Source organism: Trichechus manatus, unplaced genomic scaffold (genome assembly GCF_000243295.1).
Source record: "Trichechus manatus latirostris isolate Lorelei unplaced genomic scaffold, TriManLat1.0 scaffold00027, whole genome shotgun sequence".
Lineage (NCBI taxonomy): Eukaryota > Metazoa > Chordata > Mammalia > Sirenia > Trichechidae > Trichechus > Trichechus manatus.
Genome location: NW_004443963.1, coordinates 23,204,017 through 23,231,067, shown reverse-complemented (window position 1 = coordinate 23,231,067; position 27,051 = coordinate 23,204,017). Strand labels below are relative to the sequence as shown.

General features: G+C 52.4%; 2 protein-coding genes across 4 annotated transcripts in view; one reads left to right on the top strand and one right to left on the bottom strand.

Annotated features, from left to right (window-relative positions):
- RARG (retinoic acid receptor gamma) overlaps positions 1–10,397 on the bottom strand; it is a 22,077-nt gene extending 11,680 nt beyond the window's left edge. Inside the window, exons 1-3 of one of the 2 annotated variants that reach the window (XM_004373983.1) lie at positions 10,114–10,397; positions 9,298–9,364; positions 4,738–5,069 (exon numbers count right to left, since the gene is read on the bottom strand). In XM_004373983.1, the coding sequence (XP_004374040.1) occupies positions 4,738–4,921 (184 nt within the window). In that variant the 5' untranslated portion in view covers positions 4,922–5,069; positions 9,298–9,364; positions 10,114–10,397. The remainder of the gene's footprint in view (positions 1–4,737; positions 5,070–9,297; positions 9,365–10,113) is intronic. The other variant, XM_012554827.2, reaches the window with a different exon arrangement.
- Positions 10,398–23,643: 13,246 nt separating this feature from the next.
- On the top strand, positions 23,644–26,023 carry MFSD5 (major facilitator superfamily domain containing 5). Of its 2 annotated transcripts, none has more exons than XM_004373982.1 (2): positions 23,644–23,826; positions 24,412–26,023. In XM_004373982.1, exon 2 carries the CDS (start codon positions 24,430–24,432, stop codon positions 25,780–25,782), a length of 1,353 nt encoding a protein of 450 aa, XP_004374039.1. In that variant the 5' UTR covers positions 23,644–23,826; positions 24,412–24,429; the 3' UTR covers positions 25,783–26,023. The 2 variants fall into 2 exon arrangements, with proteins under 2 accessions (XP_004374039.1, XP_012410313.1); XM_012554859.2 differs by lacking the exon at positions 23,644–23,826 and adding an exon at positions 23,948–24,041.
- The last annotated feature ends 1,028 nt before the right edge of the window (positions 26,024–27,051 follow it).

The window sequence follows — 27,051 nt, the reverse complement described above, 5'->3', positions numbered from 1 at the left end:
CTGTCAGCGCCGCTCACACGGGGAACGTCGGGGGAGCGGGAACGGGAGCGGCGCCCGGCCCGGCCCCTTCCCTCTCCCGGCGGCGGTGGCTGGGCCAGGGCGGGGCGCGCTTTTCTAAGAATCTGTTGTACCGGGCGGGGGGCGCACTGGGGTGCTGCAGGAGTGGGGCGCCAGTTTGGAAGAATTAAAAAGCAGGAAGGGGTGCCAGAGTAGGGAGGAAAGGCGGGCGCGGAGGAGGGGCCCGGGTGGCTGCCGGGGACTGAGAGGTTGAGAGGTGGCAGGGTTGGAGGGCAGGGCTGGGAAGGAAAGCCGGGCTTGCGGATATGGGCGACGCGGGGTGGCAAGGCTGACTGTGAGGTTTGAAGCCGGGATGGAGAGGGAATGCAGTGTTCTTTCCAAACCTGGGTGAGCTCCCGTTCTTGCCCCCAACCCCAAATACCCAACTTCTGAATCCAGTCACCCCTCAGAAAAAGAAAAGGAGGTGATAAATTTGTGAATTGGAATTAGGCCAGTGGCAAAAAATCAATTAAATACAAAACGGAGAGCACCCCAAAAACAAAGGGGAATGAGCCCTGATTAGTCAACTTCAGGCTATCAGTCAGCCCCCCAACCACCACCCTTCCCCCTCCGAAATCTGAAAGATCCCAATTAAGTCAGGCCTGCCTGGTTGGTAATTAGAACCAGAAGTGGCCAGGCCACAGGGAGGGGGGTTGGGAGTAGGGCACAGGAGGAGTTCAGGGAGGGCTCCAGGAAGCCATTAGTCCTCAGTAGCCCCCTTTTCTTTTCACCAGATGCACCCCACTCTTCATCACCCCATCTGTGTACGCTTCCCAGGCATTGTAGGGAGAAGGGGGCCTTAGGGATTATGCATTAGGATGTCTGGCTCACCCTTCCCATCAACTCCAAGTCCAGGTTCTAGACAGACTTAGTACAACCTTGAGGAGAAGGTAAAAGGATGGGGGAATCTAGTGCCCCCACTTTTCCCCAAAGTTCCCCCAGCCCTTATTGCAGCAATTAGACCCATTAGCCTTCTAGCATTTCATGGGAACCAGATGTTCTCCGCCAGTCTGGTGGGAGTATAAGGGGGGGCTGCTGCCTGACTCACCCCCTTCCCTATGATCCCCATCACCAAGGAGCACCCCCACCTCCAGGAAGAGCCTCACAAAGGCATGGCTCCAGAGGCAAACAGGAGTGTACCCCTCCCCACCAACAAGGCTATTAGCACTCAGAGTCTTTCACGGTCACCCCTCAGAGCCCCTACCACCCTGGCAAGAATGCGTTTGGCCAACGAGGGACTGTGGGGGAGGGACAACTAACTCCTTATGCCCCCCCTTCTGGACAGGACTCGAGGATAACTGGCTCTGAATTCCTCATGCTAAATTCTCCTTTTCTTACAAAATCCTCACTCAAAAACTGAAGAGGGGGCATTTCAAAGCAAAGCAGGCCCCGCCTGCCTCCTAGGGTAAGTCCTAATTTAGGAGTCCCACCTGAAGGGTGGATAGCCCAGGGCAATGGGAGGGGTCTCTGAAGGAGGGAGCAGCAGAGGTGGGGGTGGGGGTGGGTAGAGAGGTGTGAATGGGGGACGGGGCCCGAAGCCGGGATGTGGGGAGCACTGGGTAGGATGGGGGCTGGGACTGGGTAGGGGGCCAGGAGAGGGGGGTGCGGCCTGGGCCCCAGCAGCGGCGGCTTGCCCGGCTTCCCCCGCCGGAGAGGTTTCCTGTTGTAATCAAAGCCCCGTTTGTGTCGGCCTGGAGCTGGAGCTGGAGTTGGAGCTGGAGGAGGAGAGAGCAGGGGAGGGGAGGGGAAAGGAGGCAGTAGGCTGGGGTTCTTTCCTAGAGGAGGCTTCACTACCCCTGCTTGCCACCCTTACCCGCCTGCTCGTTTCTCCTTGCCTCTCCCAGCATCTGGGTTCTCCCTGTGTCTGTGCCTTTTGGCCTGTGTCTCTCTCCCTCATCTTGTTTCAGTCTGCGAGTCTCTCTTTTTCAGTTTCCTTAAAGTAGGAATCTTTCTCTCCTTGTGCCAGCCTGCCCTCAGTTTCTCCATATGACTTAATGTAGTGAAATCAGAGCTCTTTGCTTGTCCCACAGACACAGTCTGATGGCTGGGGTACCATCCCCAGGTACAAAGGACAAACTGGGCCAGGTCCTCAGGACCACAGCTATCTCCTCAAAAGGTGGAAGGCACCTGTCATACTCCATTCCCCTGTACTCTTGATAAAATAAACATACAACACCCCAGTGTTCACACACACACACACACACACACACACACACACACACACACACGCCCCTCTGCTTTCCCATGAACACAGGCTTGTGCTTGCCTCACCAGCACATGCTCCCTTCACCTCTCCCCACCTGCACTGCACGGTTCTGAGATACCTGCCTCAACCACTCAGGCCCCTGGAGAAGCCCAAGAGGTGGGGCAGGACTTCCTTTCTCAACAAGGAGATCCCTGAGGTACCAGGGACCTGGCAATAGAATCTAGGACTCAATCCCAGGGAGAAGTTCCAGGCTCCCTCGCAGACCACCCTTCCTCTCATAGAGTAAGACACAGAGGGTGATGAGAGAGACATAGACCCATCAGACTTAGGCCTCTAATGCCTCTCGATTAGATGGTCTGAGCCAAAAAGGGACAGTAAGTCAGAGAAACGAGCAACAGCACCCTCTCACTCTGGCTACTCTCCCACTCTGGGAGGTTACCGAGACTCCAGAATCCCTTCCTCTCCCCTCTGCCTCTCTCTCAACTACCACGACGTACTGCATGCCCCTCCCCTCCAAGCATGCCCCACCCCCTCCTAGCCGTCTGGGCCTAAGCCTCTCCTTCCTCCCTACCCCAACACTACTTCTCTGCCCAGGCCTGTTCCCCACTGCCAGCCGCACCCTCCCTAGCTACCTGCCCTAGTCCTGGCTCCTCCCTCAGATTTCTCCTCTCAGCCCCCCTCCTTCAGGGCAGCCTTTGGGGATGGAGCTCAGCCTGCCCCTTCCCTACCTTGACCTCACTTTGAACCCTGACCTAAATCACAGCATGTCCAGGGCATAGGGGCACAAGGAGAACTTTGCTAGGGACTAACTACTAGCTCTCAGTATTTTCTCAAGCCATCCCCACCCCACTACCATTCTCATTCTCTTCTCCCTCCTTACTTCACCTCCTTTAGTTGCTTCTCCCAGAACCTGCAAGAAGTATATTCATGTGGGGAGAGTGGTTCCTTCCCACCTCCCCAGGCCCCTGGGACAGACTCATGGAGGTGAAAAAGAGGTAGGGAGAAGCCTAGTCGGGGCTTCCAAAAACAGAGTCTTTGTGCTCTCTTGTTCACCTGCATGCCCCCCAAATAACCTCTGTTGGACTATAGACATGCCACTGGCAGGCCTCACCAAACACCAGACACACCGTCAGCAGCCCTATTAAATACCTCCTCACTCCTCACACTGACTCTTTGTTGTACGCACTTGAATTGTGTATATGAGCAGAGTCTCAGGGAGATGTTCTGCATACACACTGCACGTGGTCTTACCACACTCACACACATGTGCTTACAAACACACGCCTTCTCCAGACAAGCACATTCTTTCCAGTGGAGCTGCCAGCCTAGTCTAGTCACCCCCTTGCACATACATATGCCTGCCCTGCCGAATGCCCCCTCCTGAAGGCAGGGCCCCTTCTCTTCCACCTCTTTCACTGAGCTTGTGGAGCAATAAAGGACATGTGTTTATCTTTTTATCTTTTCCTCTCCATCTCTGTCTCTATCTCTCTGGAACTGTTCCCCTCTATCTCTCAATCTCTTTTCCAATCACCTTCCCTTCTTTTCAAGTGAGGCCTTCTCTTCAACAGCTGACATGCTGACCCTTTACCCCACAAAGCCTAGCATGCCCACACCCCAGGTCATGGGCTTCCCCACCAGTAACGGCCTGGCCAGGAGGAACAACTACAAAGTGAGAGCAGAGGGGACCCAGAGGAGGAGAAGCCTAAGCTTTGCCTGGCTGTCAGCACTCAAAGGCTTAGCCCAAAGAGGGCAGGCTTAGGGGACAAGTAGAGATCTGCACAGTGTGTGGGCAATATGCCAGACCTGGAGGGAAGGGAGGAGTCCAGAACCACATGGCTAGAGAAGAGGATGCTTCTGGAATACCCTCTCCACCTCCCCAGATTACTTATGGTGCAAGAGCCACCTTCTTTGCAACTGTCTGCATCCTCCCCAGAACCAAGCAGGAGAATCTCCTGACCCCACACATCTTTGGACACCCAGTACTAGATTTCTTTCCTCTTTTTGCCACATCTTCCTGATTCAGAACAATTTTCACCTCTTGATCACAGAGCCTGACTGGCCTCCAGACTCATCTACTTCCCTGTCTGGTGTCTCCTACCCCTCACTGCATGCAGATAGCAGCCTCAGACTTCACCAGACCCACCCTTGGGTGCCCACACAAAGGTGTTCTCCTCTGCTAGTTGACTGACTGAGGAAGAAATGTCAGCCTTAAACCAGCTGTACTTTCTAGATCCCCAATTTTAGGCCTCCTACTTCCACGTCCTATTTGAACAGGAGACCTCACATTTGCAAACACTTCCATTTGCCCCACCCCACTACCATCCACACCCCCTCCTTACCACCACTGGCACCTTCTACATCAGACCAAACCCTGCCTTCCCTCATAATTAGGGTGCCAATTTTCTGTATCACCCACCCTCCAAGTGCCCTCCTGTTTCCACTTGCCCTCATCCCCCAAGATCCCTGAGACTCACACAGAGAGGCCATTTCCTTGGGGAGGTCAGGCTGGCCCAGGCCCCGGAAGCTAGGGCTCAGCATCTCAAAAGGTGGAGATCCTCTGAGTGCCCCTGGGAAGGCAAAGGGGAAGCCAGCCCCTGGGTAGCCAGATCCAGGCCCCAGGGCACCAGCTGCAAAGAGTCGCTCCTTATTGGTGGCCATGGCAGCAGCGGTGTGGAAGGCTGAGTCCCCTGGGGTCTGCAATGGGCGGGGGAGATCTTCAGCCACAGCCCCCGCCCATGCCCACTGCCCCAGTCTGGGAGGCTCCGTGCCCGCCCTGCCTGGCCTGCCCACTGGGTCTCCAAGAGTCCTAGGAAGAAAGAGAGGAAAAGGGGGGGTGAGAGAATGGTCACTCTGAGGTTCCAAGCCCCATGGCCCCTCTCTCAGTTGAAGCCTCCTCCCTCTGTGCTGCTACTGTTTGTTCTCCCCTGGCTCAGGAGCCTGGTAGAGGGGCAAAAGGGGCAGGGGGCTATGCAGTTCAGAGAAACTCTCCAGATTAGCTCCAGGGAAACATAAACGGAGGTTCAAAAGTGAATGATGGTCTGAGGACTCCTAGGCTGAGAAGTGACCATTAAGCACCCACTATGTGCCAGGCAGAAACCCTGGTGGTGTAGTGGTTAAGAGCTATGGCTGTTAACCAAAATGTCCACAGTTCAAATCCACCAGCCACTCCTTGGAAACTCTATGGGGGCTGTTCTACCCTGTCCTATAGGGTCGCTATGAGTTGGAATTGACTCGATGGCAACAGATTTGGTTTTTTGGTTTGTGTGCCAGGCCCTGTGCTGGACATTTGATTTAACCTTCACATAAATCCTGTGAAGTAGGAATTATGATTCCCATTTTGCAGACCCGGAAACTGAGGTTAAATGACTGGCTTAAGGTCACATGGCTGTAAGTGGTAGGCGGGGGAGCAAAGATTCAAACTCTCTACCACGCTGGAGATATATATACATAGGTAAAGCACTTAGCTGCTCACGAAAGGTTGGCAGTTCGAACCTACCCAGTGGCTCCACAGGAGAAAGACCTGGTGATATGCTCCCGTAAGGTAACGGCCCAGAAAACCCTATGGGCAGTTCTCTGTCACATGGGGTCGCTATGAGTCAGAATCTACTTGATGACACCTAACAACTATATACACTTACACATATACCTGTTGTAACTTTGGGACCCTTTATCTCCCTGGAAAGGAGTATAGCGTAATGTTTAGGAGCAAAGATTCTAGAGCTAGACTATTTGAATTGATATTCCCACTACTTGCTAGCTGTGGGAACTTGAGCATGTTACTGAAATTCTCTGTGCCTCAGCTTCCTCATATGTAAAATGGAATAACAATAATAGGGCCTAGGTCATAAGGCTGTTGTTAAGATTAAATAATCTATGTTAAGTGTTTAGAATAATGTAGGGCACATACTAATGCTATACAAACCAGTTGCCATGGAGTCAACACTGACTCATGACGACCCGATGTGTGTCAGAGTACAGCTGTGCTACACAGGGCTTTCAACGGCTGATTTTTTAGAAGTAGATTGCCAGGCCTTTCTTCTGAGGCACTTCTGGGTAGACCTGAACCTCCAGCCTTTCAGTTAGCACATGAGCACATTAACTGTTTGCACCAAATTAACTCCAAATGCTATATAAGTGTCTCATATTATTTTTCTTTGCATCTTCTCTTTTTCTATATCTCTTTTAATTAGCATTTCCTTCTCTCTCCCCGTCTTCCTCAATACTTCCAATTTCCCCTCGCAGTTCTTCTCTGTCTCCAATTATCCCTCACTCCCTAACCTCTCTTGCACACTGTCCTTCAATTCTACAGACATTGATGGAAACCCCCACTCTACCCCGTACAATGTCAGGGAGCTCCTCTCCTTGTCTTCAACATACTTTGTTTCTCCGTCTCCTTTTCTCTTTCTTTTCTGGCGTCCCTGCTTCTGGAAGCCCTAGCTGCTTCTCCCCCTACCTCAAATGTAGCCTGTCCCCTGAGATGAGATTTTTAACAGAAGCCTTGGAGAAAAGAAGGGGAAGAAGAGTGGAAATGGGAATCCTTGGGCCAGGCTGGTGGTTCTTCTCTTGATACTCTGACAGCAAAAGGCTGACTTTCCCAGGAGCCCCAGAACCACCCACCTCTTTGGGGAGTTAGTAGGCTGGGAAGGGAGAGTCACCCAGGTCTGGGCACCTCCTCCACCAGCCAGAATCTTAACCAGCTGATATGAAGAAGGGTAGAGGACAACAGAGAGCAAAACACATAGACACTACAGAGTGGGCAGGCCCAGAGGTAAGCGATGGATATTTCTGCATCTCTTTCCATCAGTATTTAGAATCAATAGCTCTCAGCCTTTGTACCTTCCCCAACCCCTCCTTTTTTTTTTCCTTTTCTATCCCCCATCTACCTTGGCCTTCAAGCCCCTGAGGTTAAATTGCTAGGCGGTTGCTGAAACTCAGACCCTAACACTACCACCTCTCACTCAGCCCCGAAGCATGAAGCATCCCCTGCCCCTCACCAGGCACTACCCATATCCCCAGCACCCTCACACTCTTTAGCCCAGTGTCTCCCCAGGCCCTAAAAGTCTGAGCTTCAAGCCCCTAGGGTCCTTCTCTTTTTCCTTCCCCTACTCCCTAAAGTCCTGTCCCTGGTAGAACCCAGGTGGAGCCAGGAGTCCTGGCCCCTGAGGCCCCTGGGCCAGAGCTCAACAGGACAACAGGCTGGGCCACATTCCAGGTCGATTAACCCTTCCAATGCCAAGGATGAGAAGCTGCTAGAGGCTCCCCTACCCACCCATCTTCTGCAGATTCAGCTTAGCGTGGGGACTTGGCTCTGTTCTGGCCTCATTGTCTTGCCTCTCACCTCAGATGGGAGACAGAGACCTGAGGGTGGGGCAGGAGGACTTCAGGTGGGGTCCCAGACAGGGATGCTCAGACTTCTGGTCCTCACCAGGTAATGAGGTTCATAAATGCGCCAAGGACAGGCCACCTCTCCCTGGCTTCCCTCCTATTTTGCCTCAGAGAGGGACTTGGGAGTTGAGGGAAGAGAGGAAGGGGGCAGAGATTCATCCCATCTCTGATCCTCAATTTCTCTGCCTTGGCTAGGAAGAGAAGGAGAGGGTCTCAAATGCAGGGTGGAAGAAGGGACCAGGAATTGAAGACAATGGTGCAGAGAGTAAAAGGAAATCCTAAACTAGGGACCCAGATACCTTAGTTCTTTGGGGAACCTATGGAAGGGAGAGAACACTTCTCTCCTCCTGAGATGCCACCTCAGACTGGGGAGGGGGGGTGGTCATTAGCGGGAAGGGGCTCTTACAAAGCTGCTTCTCTTAGAGCTGAGGTGGAGTTGAGAGGAGGGCATGGATGAAGGGGGCTGCCGGATGGGGGGGGGCATCTCTCTGCTGCCCTGCCCACTCCAGAGCCTGGAACAAAGCCGCTCTTGTCGGCTGCTCTCCACCCGCTGCCCCCCTCCCCTCTGTATAAACACGACCACCTTTTTCCATGACCCCATTCCCAGCCTGGGCGGAGAACCCAGGCATCCTCTGCTCTAGCCTGGGCCCCCAGCCTGCTCCACAGGAGGCAGCGGCAGTGGCCCAGGTTTCCTTGGCCTTGTGCCACTCCTGGGGGAGTCCAGACCCTTGAGTCTCCACCTCTCATCCCCAGGTGCCCTCCCTCCACCCCACTGGCCCCAGGGAGGGGCAGTGCCCAGGAGGAAGGCAGGCAATGCCAGTGGAATGTGTGTGGGCATCAGAGGGCACGGGCAGGGTGGGGCAGAGGGGGGAACTGGAGGTGCCAGTTAGGTGGCTTTCTGAGCCAGGGGTGGGGGTGTGCCGGGTTGGGGGGCGTGCCCTCTGCTGCCTCGCAGGCTCTGAGCCACAGCCTGTGTGTCTCTGTGTCTATTTGGGAAGAGATACCCCAACACCCTGCACACACTACCCCCCATGCTCCTCCCCCACCCACATCTCTTCTTTCTTGCCTCAAGGATGTGGGGTACTGGCAGGGGTGGATTATCCAATAGGCCAGGTAAGCACGGCACTTACCTTGCTTACCAGATCATCTGTAGTGAACAATTTTGCATTTTTTCACCACATCAAAGAGTTTGCTTCTAAGTATGGCTGGCATCTGTCTCTCTCCCAACCCCACAGCACCTTCCTACAGAATCAAAGCCTCTTTTCAAATTTACAGTCCCTGAGAGGGGCAGATGACCCAGTAAGCAATGTAAGCACGGCTTACTTGTTCTTACTTACTAATTGGTAGTGAACAATTTCACATGGGTTTCACCACATCTTTGTGAAACTGTTCACTATAGAAGATCTGGTAAGCAAGGTAAGCACCGTGCTTACCCTGCCTATTGGATAATCTGCCCCTGGGTACTGGCTGCCGTCCTCAACCTCAACTCAGCATCAGAGGAGTGAAGGTGAGGGCAGAAGTCTCAGACTTGGGGCCTGGGATTCCAGCTGCCTTGGATACGGGCCCTGAAAGGACACAGTCACCTCAGCTTCTTGCCCTTCTTCCGACTCACCTACATCCCTCACACCCCCAACCATACACACTCTTACCCTCTGGCCACTTGCAGAGATTCCCTCTTACATTCTGGGTCAGGTTGAGGGGACTGGGCTGTAACTGCTAGAGACAGAGAGGCAGTGTCAGTCGAGTTCCAGGACTAGGACTCCTGGGTCCGTGTCCCATCATCTTCCGTCTTCCTGCTCTTCCTTTGTTCCATTTGGGCTCCCCTCAAGAATACTCCAGAGGAGTCCCCCACCTTGTCTGGAAGGAGCCAAGACTCACACTCATGGCTGGGGATATGTCACAGGGAAACCTGGGCTGGTGATCCAAGGACACTTCACAGACCCCCTATTCTATCCACTTGTCCTTCCAAATTTCTGGACCCAGAGGGCCAGGATCATTTGCCAAGGACCCGTCTCTTGCCCTTCTAGGGTCCAAGCTGTGCCATTCCACTAGGACTAGTTTGGACCATAAAATCTACCCCTCAGAGTTTCCCAGGGAAGCCTGAGAGACGGCAATCGTCCCTCCCCAAAGAGGGGAAACCCCGTCTTCCCTCACACTCCAAACACAGAAGTAGGAGAGATGACCCCAGGCTGAAGACCCTTCCCCAAATGACCTCCTCCCTACTTACCAAAATTAAGGGTAGATAAGCGAGCCCGTCCCCAGACTCTCTAAAAAGCTTCTCTATTCCCTTCGCACACCAGGGCTTACCCCTAAGTCCAGGCACGAAGCCCCCTCAAGCCCCGCAAATAGCCTAAAAAGACCCGAGGGTACGTCCCGAGTCCTCAGCTCCCCCTCCCCCAGCCCACTGCTCCGGAGGACCCAGGCGTCCGAGCAGGCGGGCGAGCCTGCTACCCCGCCTGACTCACCTGGAGGGGGAGGGAGGGGGAAGGGAGGCCGTGGAGCCCCAAAGTCCCGGCGTCGGGCGGGCGGTCGCAGGATGAAGCGTCGCAGTGTCAGGGGCTCGTGGTAATGGGGGGCTCTGGGGGGGGCACGGCTCTAGGCTGGAACTGTCCCGGGGCCTCTCGGAGCCCGCCCGCCCACGTGACCGCCCCAAAATATCCGACACATTTTCTCCCAAACCGCACACTGACTCTGCAGGCGGGGACACGGAAAATATTTTCTTTCTTTTTCTCCCTCCCCACCCCCCACCTCCCTCCCTGCCCGGCTCCCTCCTCCCCCTCCCGCCCTCGCTCCTCCCTCCCCTGCCGCCTGCCCCTGCCCGGCTCCCTCCTCGGTGCCCTGGGGCTAGGGGGCGAGTGGGGGTGGGTGGGAAGGGGGAAGGGCGGGGCAGCCCAGGACGCCTGGATTCTTGCCCCTCCCATTTGCTGGGTTTCCTTGGCTCCATCCCCGGGGAGGCAGGGCAAGGCTGGCAGAGTAGGTCAGTGTCCTGGGCCCCATGATGCCACCCTTTCTCCCTGACACTTTTCCCCTTCCTGCCGTTTGGGGGGACTGGCTGAGTTGTCTCTGGCTGGGCTGTGGTTGCGTGATGCCAGTCCCTCCTACTTCTCTAGGATAGACAGTGGGGGCTGTACCCATGTCCTCCCCGGGGGTGAAGTATTGGGGCAGGGGTATGCTACAGCAAATACCACTGTCCTTACCCTTTGCTTAGCCTTCACCCGAGGTCTAAGTAGTCTCTCACTTCCCTTGCCTATGCCAGAGGGTCCTTTGGTTCCAAGAGCAAACTAGTGAGGGTTGTAGGAGGTGCTGAGGCCTGGGCATGCAGATTTCCTTCTTGCCCTGGCTTGAATAAGCACCGGAGTTGCGGTGCCTGGATCTCTGGCTGTCAATGTTGCCCTCACTTTTAGACTTGGATCTGGAGGGGGGAAAGGACTGGGATAGAGGGCAGGGGGAATAGTCTGGAGCTGGGAGTGGGAGGAGCCACGTTCTGGGTGTGAGGGAGAAAGGCCAGGCAGAGGGTGTGTGTCTTGCCTTAGCCAGTGCTTGCCTGCCTGCCTGCCTGGTAGATGCGCCATAAATGTTGACTTGGAATGCGCGCGCGCGCGCGCGTGTGTGTGTGTGTGTGTGTGTGTGTGTGTGTGTGTGTGTGTGTGTGTGTGTGTGTGTGTGTGTGTCTCGGGCGAGCACACTTGCCTAGAGTAAGTGTCTGATGGGGATAGTCTCTGACTTCAACATGACCATCATAGACTCTCAGTCCTACAGTGGGAACCCAGGGGTTTCACTCCTCTAGGCTGGAGAGAGGTACACAAAGGACCTTCCCCAGCAACACTCCCAGGGTGGCCAGCACTGGGGACCTGGACTCCTGGGTCACATCACATTTTCTGTACTGGAATTACTCCGCTCTGTCCTCGCTGCCACCCTGGAGGCCAGGTGTCCTCCTTTCCTGGGAAAGGCCACTTTGGGTAGCCAGAGTCAGGTAAAGAGGAGGGAACAGAAGGAGCATGCTGTGGCCATCTCAGGAGAGTCTGGACACATCAATGGGGGTACAGACAAGGCCCTCCCTTTCACTCCAGGGGTGGGAAGAACTGGAATAGGTACTCCAGGGTCCTGTCCCCAGGTGGCCTGGCTGCTGTTGACTTTGCTTGGTTACCCTGGGAGCAACTCTCAGCAGTGTGGGAGGGGTAGGTGTCAGTGAGTTGGACCCAGTCTTCCAGGCTTGGATGGGATGGTAGCCCCGCCTATGTGGCAGGGCTGAAGCCAGGAGGCTGCAAAGTTAACCCCTCCTGTCCTGGTGGTGGCTGGTGGAAGGAGGGCAGGCCCAACTGTGGTTTGGGAATGTGGCCCTAATTTCTCCCAACTGCCCCCCACCCCCACCCCAGCACATCTGTACTTGGTTTACAGTTAATGGTCTCCTGTCCTCAGGATCCAGGCGAGGGCACCACTCCCTCCCTGGCTGGGCATCCTGACACAGAACCAGGCACCACCCCCATGACACGCTCCCTGCTGGGATCACCTCTCTCAGCTCTCCCCTTTTCTTTCTTCAGAGGGGCTCAGGGCTGGGCCTGGAGGCCAAGAGCTGGAGCTCTGAAACTGTGTGGCCGGGGTAGCAGATGGGGCAGGGAAGCTAAAACAGGGGACAAAACACTTGGGGTAGCCTCAAAAGGGAAAGGATTCCATCTGTCTCTGCCCTCTTCTTTGTCTTTGTTTGTCTTGTCTGCCTGTCTGCCTCTAACTTTGTCTCTGGTGGGCATTTGTCCATCCATCCATCTTAGTAACTGTAACTCTTCCCTTCTAGCGGCCTCCTCTGTCCCCAGTCAACCACAGCAGCGAGGGGCGATGCCCAGGAAGACCCACCCTGTGCTGGCTCCTCCCCTTGGGATTCCCAGTGCCACTTCTGCCCCTTCTACTGCCCCTCCCCAGGACCCAACAACTGGGGTCTGTTTGCTGCGGCAGGTTGGAAGTCAAACCAAACACCAAAGGCAGCTTGGGGGGCAGGGAAGAGGGGCGTCATGAGGGGTTCAGATTCTTCTTCCTGCCCTTCACTCCCCATCCTGCAGTGGAGCCAGCGTTTTGCCCAGGATTCCAGGAGCAGGCTTGGGGAGGGGGCCGCCCAGTCTGGGAACTGGTGGAGACTCCCTTTGTTTCTCTTTCCTTTGGATCATCCCCCCGTTTCTAGGCTTTGCTCTGTTTGTGGCTGTTCTACTCTGTTGCCCTGGCAACTTGGAGAGATGATATCTTGGGGGGCTCTAGAATCAGGCTTCCATTGCTCCCCTTATTATAGAGCAAAGACCAAAAGGAGAGATTATGAGGAAAGGAAAAGAATCCAGACATCTGTCCCACCTGCCCTAACTTTGCTATATTGCCCACTTTAATCTTCACCCTTATCCCCTCACCACCAGCATGAGGACACTGACTACGCCGTTTTTCCAGGCCGAGTCTGGTACTGTGGGGGATGTCCTGTGCCATGCTCAGAGGAGGCTGGCAGATGTCATCAGGGGTGGGGGAAGGCTGTGTTACAACCCCCAAGGACATCATTAAGGCACGGAAGTGCTGTCGGGGCTTGGAGACCAGGGCACGCAGGGAGCATGTGATAAAAACATGTTTTGTACAACATGGGTCTTCTTCTATTCCTTCCTCCCCTCCTCTTCCACCTCCTCCCCCTAGGCCTACTACTCTGTGCCAAGGCTGGTGCCAACCCTGCCCCTGGTACTTGCTCAGATCCACCCCTTGTGCCAGCCTGTTGTGCTGCTTGCCAGGTTGTTGGCTCTCCTGGCCAATGAGTTTGTGTGTGGAAGGTCCTTACCAGCCCCGGTGCTGCCCAGATGCGATTATAGAACAAGGCCTTGATTTTGAAACCCCGGACTAGCCTAAACAACTCTAGGAATATCTTCCCTGAATAAGCACCATTCATTAATTCAACAAATCTTTATTAAACATTTACTGTGTGCCAAGAACTGTGCTAACCAAAACCAAACCCATTGCTGTCGAGTAGATTCCGACTCATAGTGACCCTATGGGACAGAGTAGAGCTGCCCCATTGGGTTTCCAAGGAGTGGCTGATGGATTCAAACCGCAGACCTTTCACTTAGCAGCCGTAGCTCTTAACCACTCTGCCACCAGGGCTCCAGCACTGTTCTAGGCCCTGGGAAAAGTCAGGTATGATCCTTGCCCTGGCAGGTTTACAGTCTGTTGGAGGAGTCAGACGTTACCAAATAATCCACAAAACTGCAGCTGGGATATCCAGAGTGGAGAGACATGTGGTGCCATAAGAATGGGTAGTAGTAGGATTTTTCCCCAGCCAGGAGATCAGGAAACGCTTCTGGAAAAACATGAGGATGAGAGCGGAGAGAAGGGAGGAGAGAGAAAGTGTAAAGACCCGGGCGTCAAAGTCCTGGCTGTCGGCCACTCTGACCCCCAGAAACAAGAGGGGCCCTCTATTACTGCTCCGCACCTGGATTTTGCTATGTCACAAGGGAGGGATGATAACACCTCCAAATAGTAAAGCAGGACTTTAGGACACCTGGTGACTCTGCCCCGGAATGATTCCACCTGTTCTTTCATCTCTTCCCTCAGAAAGGGAAACAGAGGCAATCCACAGGCTTAGCCCCAGAGGTTATACCACAGAAAACAAGGCCCCAGATTGGCAAATTCCTGCATTTGCCCAGCTGGAGCCTCACCAGACAGAAAAGCCTTCTCTGAGCCTGCTCTACCATGCATCCCCAGCCCCCACCCCGGCTCCCCTGATCCAGCCCTGACCTGTCCTACTCCCTAGAGCGAGCTTGTCTGCTTCCAAGGTTGCCTGGAGTGTGTGTGAGGTGAGTGCTCCAGGGGATTGCCAGTCAATCTGTGGGTGGGTGTAGCAGGCTGCTTGCATAGAACCTCCATCTAGGGGCTGGGAGTATCTCTTCACTGTCCAGTGGAGGACTTCCAGTTCCTCTTGCCCAGACACCAAGGTTCCACACAATGTCTGAAGAAAGTAGAAGGGCCTGGAATTGAGGGTTCCTTAGAGGAGGGAGCAGGCCTTCTGTGGCTGCACCTCCTCCAGAGCTGGCAACGAGGTCATTGGGACCAACAGGGTTAAGTTCCAGCCTTGCTCTGACCCACTTTCCTCCCTGTGCCCACATCCCCTGGGGCTAGGGTGTTGGGTGGGGCCAGCCTGGCACCCCTGCACCCACACCTGGGACTTCCCCTCAATGGAAACTCCCAGAACTTGGGCATCCTGCCTCCCTTGCCAACTCCCACCAACTGCCTGGGTTCTGTTCAGCTTCAGTGGATCTCCCTGTCTGTCAGACTACATCTCATCTCCAGCCACTAGCGGACCCAACGATGTGAGCGCACCCTCTGGGGCCATCTTTGATGTCTGGCTGCCTCTTTTGGTAGACTCCTCTGTAGAAAAGATGTGGAGCTGGGGTGGGAGGGTGTTGGGAAGTTATTCTTTGTTGTGTACCTACTATGTGCCAGACATTGTGCTAGCTATGTATATTATCTCATGGAATCCACGTAGCTGCTCAGAGAGGTAGCAAGTATCATCTTCATTTCCTAGAGGAGGAAACCGAGAACCAGAGAGGTTAAGCGACTTGCCCAATATCACACAGCTAGGTAGCAGCAGATCTAAGATGGGAACCCAGGTCTTGGTGGTCCTGAGTTCTCTTCACCACAACATACTTCCTCCCTTTTTCCTGAAGCGGCCTACCTCTCCATAGGATAAGAGACTTCGGGATTTAAATCATTGCCATTCAGCAAAATTTTATTGAGCATCTACTATATGCTAGGCATTGATGGGTGCCAGAAATAGAGAAGGTGGCTGTCTTGAAGGTCTGATGGGAAAGGCAGGTGTATAGACTAGGTGTATGGACAAGGAAGTGTCAAAATTCAGGATACAGATCTGAACATGGTGCCATGGAGCAGAGAAAGAAGCAGTACTTTCATTTTCTCTTTAGATACTGAGTATATAAATATATTATGAACGATGGGAAGAATAAACTGGAATTAACCGCCATCCAGACCAAGAAGTAGTATTTCCTTCACTCCAGAAGCTCCCCATGTGTCGCTTCCAGCTCCTAATTCCCTCTCTCCCTTAAGAGGTAGCTACCATCCTGACTTTTGTGATAGTTATGGCCTTGTTTTTCTTTATAGTTTCAGAACCTATGCATGTATCCCTAAATAGTATTGCTTAATTTTGCCTGTTTTCGAGGATTATATAAATGAAATAATACTGGATTACTCTTTTGTGTCTTATTTATTTTGCTCGATATCTTGTTGAGCCGAGCTATTGCACATAGTTGTCTTTTGTTCGTTTTCATTATTGCATAGTATTCAATTGCATGAATATGCCACTTTTTTTTTTTCCATTCTACTGTTGATGGACATTTGATTTGTTTTCAGTTTGGGCTATTATAAACAATGCTGCTATGAATATTCTTGCATGTTTCCCAGTACATGCAGGCAGGAGTTTTTCTAGGATATAGAACTAAGAATCCAAGTGTATGATGCACAGGCTCGATTGGAACAGATAATGCCAAACTGTTTTCCAAAGGGGTTGTGCCAATTACATAGGAAGCAGAACGTTCTAACCAGGGACATGTGTAGGACCAAGAAGACTTCTACACTTTATTACTTAAAGCCCTCCAGTGGTTTTCCCTTTTTACTTGGCATAAGATCCAAACTCCATGCCATGGCTCCCAAGGCCCTGCATGATGGGGCCTCTGCCTTACTCTCTGACCTGTGCTGTTTATTACACTCCCCTTTGCTTATTGCACTCGCTGTCCCCGCTCGCTCTCTGGAGTGTTCTTCCACTAGTTATTTCCTTGGCTCGCTCCCTTCCTTCAGGTCTTTGCTAAAAAGTCACTTCTCAGTGATGCCTTCCCTGACTATCCTCATTTTAGACAGCAACCTCCACCACTCCTTATCCCTGTTCCAGCTTTATTTTTCTCCATAGCCCAACCTTCAGGACTCCATCTAGCCTCAGGCAGCTCTCCCTCTGTCTGCCAGTGCTTCATAGACTCTGTGTCTCCCAAAGTACTGAAGAATTGTCGGGCCAGACCGTTGGGGGCTGTCTAGCTGCCCCTGATGACTGATTCATCTCTCTCTGAGTCACTTTTTATCATATCATCCTGCTTTTTCATAGCCATTCTCAGGCTCTGAAATAAGCTAATTTGTTCCTTTGTTTACCTGTTTGTTTTTTGTCCCCACCCTGCCTCACCTTTCTCTCTTATGGAAACTTCAGAAGAGAAGACATGTAGCTGTTTTGTCCACTACCAAGGCCAGTGCCTGATGCATAATAAAAACTAAAAAACCAGACCCGTTGCCATCAGTCAATTCCGACTCATAGTGACCCTACAGGATAGAGGAGAACTGCCCCATAGAGTTCCCAAGGAGCGGCTGGTGGATTCAAACTGCTGACCTTTTGGTTAGCAGTCAAGCTCTTAACCACTGCACTACCCAGACTGGTTGTCAGTCTCCCAGGCACAGCCAGGCACCCCCACCCCCACACCTGGAAGCTCCCAGAATTCACACATCCCACCTCCCCTGCCAACTCCCACCAACATCCCTGGCTCAGTCTTCCAGAGCGCTGCTGCTGCAGGCTGGCTGGAAGGGGAGGGCTGAGCTCCCTGCAGGATCAGCAAGGCTCAGTGTGTCTTAGGTTTAATCCTGCCCCCATCTCTGCCCCCACAGTCTGCCCCTCCTGCTCTCCCCTCTTCTCCTTCACCCAGCCCCCAGCCTGGCCGCTCCTGCAGCTGAATGGAATGGACTTCTCTTTTGGGCTACGCGTGGGGCCTCGCAACAAGAAAGTTGCCCACCAACAGCCTCCTAGGCTCTCTGGGCACGGCCCACCAGCTGCCTTTCCTTGCCTGTCCTGTCCACACTCTGTCTCTGCCTGCCCCTGCCCTGCCTGTCCCCCTCCCATCTGCTCCTGCACTGCCTGTCCCTCTTACGCAGCTACCTGTCCCTCCTGTCCCAGCCTTCCTGGCCTACCCTGCATCTGCTCCTGCCCTCCCTGCCCTGCTGGTCCATCCTTGGCTGGTCCCCATACCTTCTGCATCGTCTGTGCTGGTCCACCTTTCACCTGCAGTCACCCCCCACCTTGCCCCATTTACCCTTGCTCCAAGGGCCGAGCTGCCTATCCGAGCTCGTGCTTGGGCTGCAGTGACAGCTGCAGTGACAGCTGTGGCTGTGGTCGAGGGGCTGCCTGGGGGCCTCCAGGCTCCATTGGCTGCTGCAGCTGCTGCTTCAGGGGACAACACACCTCTCAGGGGCGCTGCCTGATAGTATAGGTGGGCTGCTGCCCACCTGAGAAATTATCAGTCTCCTGCTGTAGCTGCCTCCTCAGTTTCCAGAGTCCTTCCCACCTCCCCACCCCCACCTCTTACCAGGTCGGGGGTGGGGGTAGGAGCCAGGAGGCAGGCTAGATGGGGCTTGAAGCAGCAGCAGCTCCAGGTAGACCCCTCACTGAGGCAGGTAGAGGCAGCAGGCTGTGAGCAGCCCCCCTGGCCTCCCCCTCTGTCCTTGGTGGGTGAGAAGGGGCATCTGCTTTGAAGCTAGTCTCTGGGCAAAATCTCCTTGTGGCTCCAGAACCTTCTCCTCTGCAACTTCTGAAATGGAAAATGTTCTTCTCAGAGCCTTTCCCACGGCCCCAAAAGGTGAGCAAGTTGACCATTTCTTCCCCTCTAGTCAGCTTCCATTGGTGAGTCTTCTTTGCTAGTCTCCTTTGTAGTTCATGTGGATAAGATCGTCTCCTCCTCTAAAGGAGTTAGGGGGTCTTTGTCCAGGGGCCACTTCTTTCCTTGGACCTCTGTCCATCTCCTTGATTGACCCAAGAGTCTCTGGACCCTGACCTTTCACCTTGAGTCAGGCAAAGAAGATTAGTAGCCCATGGACCAGAAAAGAGGCTGAGCGGAGGGGTTCTGGCTCCTCCCTCCCCTCAGACATACTGACAGTCTTCATGGTCCTTAGCTTCTCAGAAGCTTGTTCTCTCTAGGTGGATGTCTGCCTTTCAAATCCCTGAGAGCTCGCCCAGCTTCATGACCTCAATCTTACAGCAGTAATTCCAACTGTGACATCTATGCTCATCTGGGTTGGGGGGCAGGGGTGAGGGAAGCTAGAAAGCCTTGACTCAGGCTCCCAATTATTTCATCCACATATAGCTAGTCATAAACCCTGTCCCTGGGGGTGGGGTTTGGGGTAGTTGGAAAAGGTAGTTGGAAGTGAGGGACCCAGGTATCTTCCAACACTGGATCTTAGGTTGAGAGCGTCTCCACATTTCTCAAGTTGTCTGGCTCCTGCACTAGTCTGTTTCAATCTTCTCTTTCTCAGCCTCCTTCTCTGGGATCTTTTGTTTCTTCCCTTCTATCTCTGTTTATCTTCCCTTCTGTCTTTCTATTCTACTCTCTCCATTTCTGTTTCCTTCTTTCTCTCTGTCACTGGGACATTCTGCCTTCATCTAGCTTGTGTCTCTACATTTGTTCTCCCCACTCTCTATCCCTCTGTTTCTCCTATCTATTTTCTCTTTTAATTTAAAATTAATGTAACATATGTATCGTTTTCTTGCCTTCTTCCCTGTCTTAATCCCTGTCTTCATGTCAGTTTTCTTCCTTGATCTTTCTATCTACCCATATCACTCTGCTTTTCTGTCCTATTTTGCTTCTGGGTGCATTTTGCTCTCTATCTATTCCATTTCTATTTCCCTTTCTGTCTTTGTCTCTCTTCCTATTTTCTATGTCTAGTCATTTTTTTTTCCCTTCCGAGCTCTCCTTCTGCCTCCCCACACCTCTATCTATCTATCTATCCATCTCCCTACCTACCTACCTGTCTGTCTATCTGTCTATCTATTTATCTCTCGCTTGGTACCGCAGCTGTCTGAAAAGCAGGGCTGTGTCATGTCCATCTGACTGCTGCCCAAGGGCCAGGACACTGAGACTTCCAGTGTCTGTCCCATGTGCACCTCATGTGCTGGAGGGAGCAAGGGCTGGACACAGCCACCAGAATAGCCTCTCCATCCCCACCTACTATCCAGGCCATCCATCCATGCTCAGCTCTTCTAAACCTTTTAAAAAACCCAAACCTTATTTTAAAAATGATGCTTCTCCCAAATTCCTATTCTGAAAATTGGCAATTAAAAAGAAAAAGAATTAAGCATTTATGCTGCCTGTCCTGTATAAACTATATTTCAGGGTAACCACATATTTCTAATTGATCAAGAAGACTTCTTATTTACAGAAGAATTCTAGCTAACAAATGTGGAAGGAACATGGAATTAGAAAAATCATCCTTTTGCAATTCCTAATGAAATAATTGATCTGAAGCAAGAATCATCAACGGACAAAGCCGAGGATGGTAGTTAATGGAGAACTTCACAATGGTGGAATCAAGCTGTCACCACCTGACCCCACTGATGAATCTTAGCATAACTAAAAGGGGCACACCTAGAAGACACCATGTACCTCTCTGGATGGTATGCAATATGAAACACTCAGCACTACCTAGGAGGGATTCTTGACAAACAAAAAACTGAAATGAATCTAATCAAGCCTCTAGACCTAACTTCCATTACATAGAAAATACAGCGGTGGAGGAACAAATTAAATAACACAACGAGGAAGCAAGCACACACTCAGAATGTGGGACATTCATTCTAAAGGAAAACGGACCCAGTTTCTTCAGCTGCTCAATGGGTGGGGGAAAAAAGTGAGACGGGACTTAAAAAAAAGACATAACTACTAAATGGAACATGTGGCCCTTGTTTGGTTCCTGATTTGGACAGCCCAACTGTAAAAAGGCATTTCGAGACAGTCGGAGACATTCAGTTATGGACTGAGTGTTTATGATGCCAAGGAATTAGTTAGATTTTGTTGGATGTAAAAATGGCTTTGGGGTGATATAAGAATAGATCCTTATTTCCTAGAGATACATGCTGCAGTATAAAGTGAAATGACATTTAATTTTAAATATTTCAGCCAAGAAAAAAAGGACAGAAAGAAAAGAGTAGAAGGAGCAAAAGTGACAAAATCTTAATAATTGTTGAATCTGGGTGATGAATATATGGAGATTCAAAAAACTATGCTCTCTGCCTTTGTGTATGTTTGAATATTGTCATAATAAAAGCTTTAAATGATGCTCCTCCCCACCAGCCCTGAAAGCCAGGACTTCACCTGTGGCTCTCTCCACACAGATCCCAGCCTTCCCTGCCCTCTACTAGAAGTATGTCCCAGAGATGGATTGCATTTGGAGGCTGCCCTTTATCCCCTAAAGTCCTCCGATGGCAAATTTCCCATGTTTAGGATCTTTCCCAGCTGTGCATCACAGCTCTGAGGGGCCAGAGGAACCTTAAGGAGTAAGCATATCTTGAATAAGTTCTACAATAAACAAAGATAATCCAAAATAATGTAATCTTGACTTTGGTCTGTCTCTGGCAGGTACTTCTTAGCAAACTGCAACTCAGTAATGGGAAAAAACTGCTCTCCTTCCTGGGAAACAGAAGGCAAAGACTGCAAGGTCATCCTGTCCCATCTGCCTCCATGCAGTATGATCCCACCCCCAAAGAAAAGACCACCAAGAACTGAGAAATTTGGTGTTATGAGTTCAAGGGGCTAAAGCCCAGAACTGAGATGGAGAACATTCGGGTCCTCCATGCCCTCACTTACTGAGTGACCTTGGGGAAATCATAATTTTTGAGTCTTAGTGTTTTTAGATGAAAGCATGGGAATTATTACTTCTTTCTACTCTTCAGAAGTTTGCCAGCTAGGGATGAAGGCACTTCAAAACTTCTAGGCTATAAATCTCAGCTGTTCACTTTATCATAAGAAAGTATTTATCAATACGTAAACCAAGGCCCTCCTACTATCTTCCTTCCTGACCCAGGATTGTTGTTATTGTTAGCTGCCATTGAGCAGATTCCAGTTTATGGTGACCCTATGCATTACAGAGTAGAACTGCTCCATAGGGTTTTCTTGGCTGCAATCTTAAGGGAAGCAGATAGATCATCAGGCTTTTTCTTCCATGGTACTGCTGGGTGAGTTCAAACAGCCAACCTTTAAGTTAGCAGACCAGTGCAAATAGTTTTTTCTTTATGACCCAGGGAGGGGTCGTAATAGTTATGGAAGGCCAAAGTTTAGTATAAAGACATTTACCTGCACAGGTAGGTGAACTCATTTAATCTTTTCAAAAACCATATGAACATGGAATCTCAAAGATCTGGATTCCAGTTCTGACTCTACCTCTTGCCATGTGACTCTGGACATGTTACTTATCCTTTCCAACTCCTGGAGGTAATAATAGCATCTACCTTATTAGTAGTCTACCACTTGTCTGTCAGTTTGTCATACTGTGGCGTCTTGTGTGTTGCACAGGACCGGGCAGTGTTCTGTTCTGCTGTACAGAGGGTCACTGTGAGTCAGAACTGACTCAATAGTACCTAACAACAAAAACGCCGTATTAGTTGTTGCGACAGTTAAATGAGATAATTTAGCTACAGCATTAGGCCCAGGGCTTCTTAACACAGACATTAAAACCCAAAACCAAACGTGTTGCCCTTGAGTCCATTCTGACTCATAGTGACTCTACAGGACAGAATAGAACTACCCCATAGGGTTTCCAGGGAGCTGCTGGTGGATTTCAACTGCTGACCTTTTGGTTAGCAGCCCGAGCTCTTAACCACTTTGCCACCAGGGCTCCATCACAGAGATTAGGGACATAACAACTGTTCAATAAACAGCTAACAAAGACCATGCACTTTTAAAAGTAATTTACATTGATCAATTTATTCACCAAATATTTATTGATTATTTATTATACACCAACCACTGTTTTAAGTGCTGGGGATTCAGCAAATGAACAAAACAGATAAAAATCTATAGGGAAGAGAGAGAGTAAATAAATAAACAAGTAAAATATATAGTGTGCCAGATGGTGTTAAGTGCTGTAGAGAAAAAACAGCAAAGGGGAATAGAGCATTGTGAGGAGAGCAGGTGGATTACTGTGTTGCAGATAGTGATGTTGCTATATTAAATAGCACGGCCAAGGAAGGCCTCACTGATAAGATGACATTTGAGCAGAGAACTGGAGGAGGTCAGGGAGGGAACCATGTGGATATATGGGAGAAGAACCTTACAGGGAACAATGTATGCAAAGGCCCTGGTGGTAGCCAGTATAGATGGAGTAGGAGTAGGAGGGAGAATGGTAGGACATGAGGTCAGGGCACTAGCAGAGAAACGGCCAGATAAAGTAGGGTTTTGTAGGCCATTATAAGGATTTTGGCTTTTATGCTTGATAAGATGGGAGCCACTGGAGGGTCTTGAGGAGATAAATATTGAGGAGTTAATACGGAGGCTGGAGAGAGATTAACTTTCCCAAGATAGCATAGCTTGTTGAGTGACAGAACGAAGCAGTGGAGTTCCGGGCCTGCAGCTCTTAATCACTACCCTATGTTGCCTCTAAACTTTAGCCTTTGTTATTTGGGCACTGCTCTCCTTGACTTCAGACAAAGAAACTGGGACACCGAGAAGTTATTTGGTTTGCCCAAGGCCACACAGCTGGTAAGTGGCAGGAGTAGGGTTTGAGCCTTAGTCTGTCTGCAGCGTGAGTCCAAGCTGTTTACACCACACTGCCTCCTTCAGGTGTCTAGACCATACTGACATCTTGCCTAGAGGTCACTGCAGTGGAAAGGAGAAAAACCAAGGATCCCGTCCGTTCAGGGCGGCGATGTTCTTTAGGATGCTCCGGCCCTTGGTTCTGCGGGACTACGAGCATCTTTCCCGCACACTGCTGCTGTCTCTAATCCACGGCACGGAGGAAGAAAGAAAATGGGCCTTTATTTCGAGGTGGTCTGGCAAGTATCCTCGAATCGAAGGAAAGGGTCTTGCAGAAGGGAAGCGGCTGAGTCCGAACCCGGCGCAGGAACAGCTCGCGCGCAGCCCCCATCCTGCCTAACCCTCTGTCTGTGCTTCGGCCGGGGATTGGGGCAGGAAGGCGGACCAGGGGCGTGACTTTAGCGCATTTCCCCCGTCACGTGACGGGGCCATCATGGTGGCGGCCACAGGACAGCCCAGCTCCCGGAAGCAGGCTTTGAGGGGCGGGAGCGCTGTTGGCATCCGAGCCGGAGCCGGATCCCGAGCTAGAGCGGGAAGGGTGGCCGGGCGGCCTGGAGCCGGACGCGTCCGGAGCGTCCCCGCAGACCGGGACAGCAGGTGAGACGGGGTCTGGGCAAGGCGCGAGCGGGTGTGGCGGCGCTGGGCGGGGGCTAGGGGGCGCAGGAGGGTGCCAGTGATCTGGAGAAGAGGGAATCCGAGATGCACGCGCGTGACTCCGAAGCAACTCGAGAGGCCCGCGCGGGCGGGAGGGATGCCTGGGAAAGATGACGAGATATTGAGGGCAAAAGCAGGCTTCCCTGCGAGGATGGGAGGTAACAGAAAGAAGTGTACAGAAGCTCTTGTGGAAGAGGGCAGCCCTTTGGAACCTGCGGGACCGGGATCATTGAAGGGACTCCCTCTTTGCTATGCCAGGCACGGGTGGGGCGAATGCTGTCTTCTCCCCTCTCTTCTTACCCCTCCTTTCCCCACAGTGTCCTAGGAGACCGCTCTGGGGGGGCCACTCCTCCCACCCACTCAACTGGTCCCTCCGGTCTGAGCTCTGGGGGTGTGGAGTTGAGGGGTGGGGAAGTGGCGTTGGCGGGGGAGGGGGGGAGTGGCAGGGTGGAGCTGCCTTCTGTTTACACACTCAGCGCCTTGACAGTGCTACCCAGGTAATGGATGTGACTCTCACCCCCTCCTCAGGTCGTCCGGGGGCCCGCCATGCTGGTGACTGCCTACCTCGCCTTTGTTGTCCTCCTGGCCTCCTGCCTGGGGCTGGAGCTGTCAAGATGCCGGGCTAAACCCCCTGGAAGAGCCTGCAGCAATCCCTCCTTTCTTCGGTTTCAGCTGGACTTCTATCAAGTTTACTTCTTGGCCCTGGCAGCTGACTGGCTCCAGGCCCCCTACCTATATAAACTCTATCAGCATTACCACTTTTTGGAGGGTCAAATTGCTATCTTCTACGTCTGTGGCCTTGCCTCCACAGTCCTCTTCGGCCTGGTAGCCTCCTCCCTCGTGGATTGGCTGGGTCGGAAGAAGTCTTGTGTCCTCTTCTCCCTCACTTATTCTCTTTGCTGCCTAACTAAACTCTCTCGGGACTACTTTGTGCTGCTGGTGGGCCGAGTGCTTGGTGGACTGTCCACAGCCCTGCTCTTCTCGGCCTTTGAGGCCTGGTACATTCATGAGCATGTGGAGCGGCATGACTTTCCTAGTGAGTGGATCCCAGTTACCTTTGCCCGAGTTGCCTTCTGGAACCATGTGCTGGCTGTAGTGGCAGGTGTGGCAGCTGAAGCTGTGGCCAGCTGGATGGGGCTGGGGCCTGTGGCACCCTTTGTGGCCGCCATCCCTCTCCTGGCTCTGGCTGGGAGCTTGGCCCTTCGCAACTGGGGAGAAAACTATGACCGGCAGCGTGCCTTCTCACGGACATGTGCTGGGGGCCTGCGTTGCCTCCTGTCGGACCGCCGTGTGCTGCTGCTCGGCATCATACAGGCCCTGTTTGAGAGTGTCATCTTCATCTTTATCTTTCTCTGGACACCCGTGCTGCACCCACACGGGGCCCCGCTGGGTATCATCTTCTCCAGCTTCATGGCAGCCAGCCTGCTTGGCACTTCCCTGTACCGCATTGCCACCTCCAAGAGGTACCGCCTTCAGCCCATGCACCTACTCTCCCTTGCGGTCCTCATCGTTGTCTTCTCTCTCTTCATGTTGACTTTCTCCACCAGCCCAGGCCAGGAGAGCCCAGTGGAGTCCTTCATAGCCTTCCTACTTATCGAGTTGGCCTGTGGGCTGTACTTTCCCAGCATGAGTTTCCTGCGGAGAAAGGTGATCCCTGAGACAGAGCAGGCTGGTGTACTCAACTGGTTCCGGGTGCCTTTGCACCTACTGGCCTGCCTGGGGCTCCTTGTCCTCCATGACAGTGATCGCAAAACAGGGACTCGGAACATGTTCAGCATTTGCTCTGCTGTCATGGTGATGGCACTGCTGGCAGTGGTGGGGCTCTTCACAGTGGTACGGCACGATGCTGAACTGCGGGTGCCCTCACCCACTGGGGAGCCGTATGCCCCTGAGCTATAACCTTGTTTCAAGATCAGGGGCTTGGGATAGACTCTTGATTCCCGCTTCTCCAGGGTTACACAAATCTCTCTGTGACTTGACTTTGTGACTCCCGGTCCCTCAGCCTGTCCTGGGGCCCCTCCTGCCAGTGCTTTGGGTTGGGGAGGACATGGGGGTAGTGGACTGGAAAGAAGGTGCCAAAAGTTGCCTCTGTGTTACTCTCTTTCCCCTTACCACTTTAAAATAAACTCTCTTAACTGATTGTTGATTTGATTTACTCATCCTCACCTGTACCCACCTCAGTAGCTTTTGGTGAGTGATCAGCTGGAGGTTTTGAGGATAGGGGTTACCAGCAGAAGATTTGCTTTTCTAACCTCTCCAAGACTGTCTCCAGTTCAAACTGAGAGCTGTGGAATTACCTCTCAGCAAAACTGGGTGGGAAAGGCCTGAGGTTCCTAGGTCCTCCATATCTCTCTACCCTGGGGACAGGCACCCTTCCCAATTGCCAAGCAAAACCCTTGCTCCACAGCCAAGGTGAGATGATCTCTGGAGCACATGGGGTAAATGCCCAATGTGCCAGGCCACTGAGCAAAGATTACAGGGGCTTGGGCTGTTGCTGTGACAACCCTTTGGGGCAAACCTGGGGGGCAGGGTGCTTCCTGCAGGAACCGGCTCACAGTTCAGCACACACATGCTGCCTGTCTTCTGCCTTTGTGGCTATGAGTGCACCATCTGTCCAGCTTCTGGGCCCAGCAGATCCTGTGTCCCTGCATGAAACGTGAGTGAAGGGCTGCCAAGAGGAGAGAGCAGTGAATGGCTGAGGGACTGAGATATCCTGTCTGTACCTGACTTCCCCACCCAGCCTGAGAGTGAGAGTGCCACAGGGGCAGGAAACAGTACCAGTGGGAACACCAGTTCTGTGGGCCCCTCCCTGCCTCGCGTCTGATTGTATCTGCTTTTCCTCCTCCCACCAAAACCTAGGCTTCTCGGGAAGCAGAGCCAACCTTAAGAAGGGTAGGGATGGAGGGAAGGTAGGCTCAAGATGTGTCCTGGAATGTACTTGAGATGGGCATGGTGGGACCACTGTTCAGGAAAAGGGATGAAGGACTTGGGTCCCAGACTACATCCCAGACAAGAAGATAGAAAACATTCCAAGACCTGCAAGTTCCAACCTGTGTGGAGAGAGAGAATCAGCTGGTGCTGAAGGAATGTAGGGCAAATGGGCTTCTGCAGGGTGAGGCTGATGGGAAGGAGTGGGTGGTGGTCTCAGGTTCATACTCAGAGCAGTTT

Excerpts from the sequence above, each read along its gene's own strand:
- MFSD5 (XM_004373982.1), top strand. The coding sequence starts at position 24,430 with ATGCTGGTGACTGCCTACCTCGCCTTTGTTGTCCTCCTGGCCTCCTGC.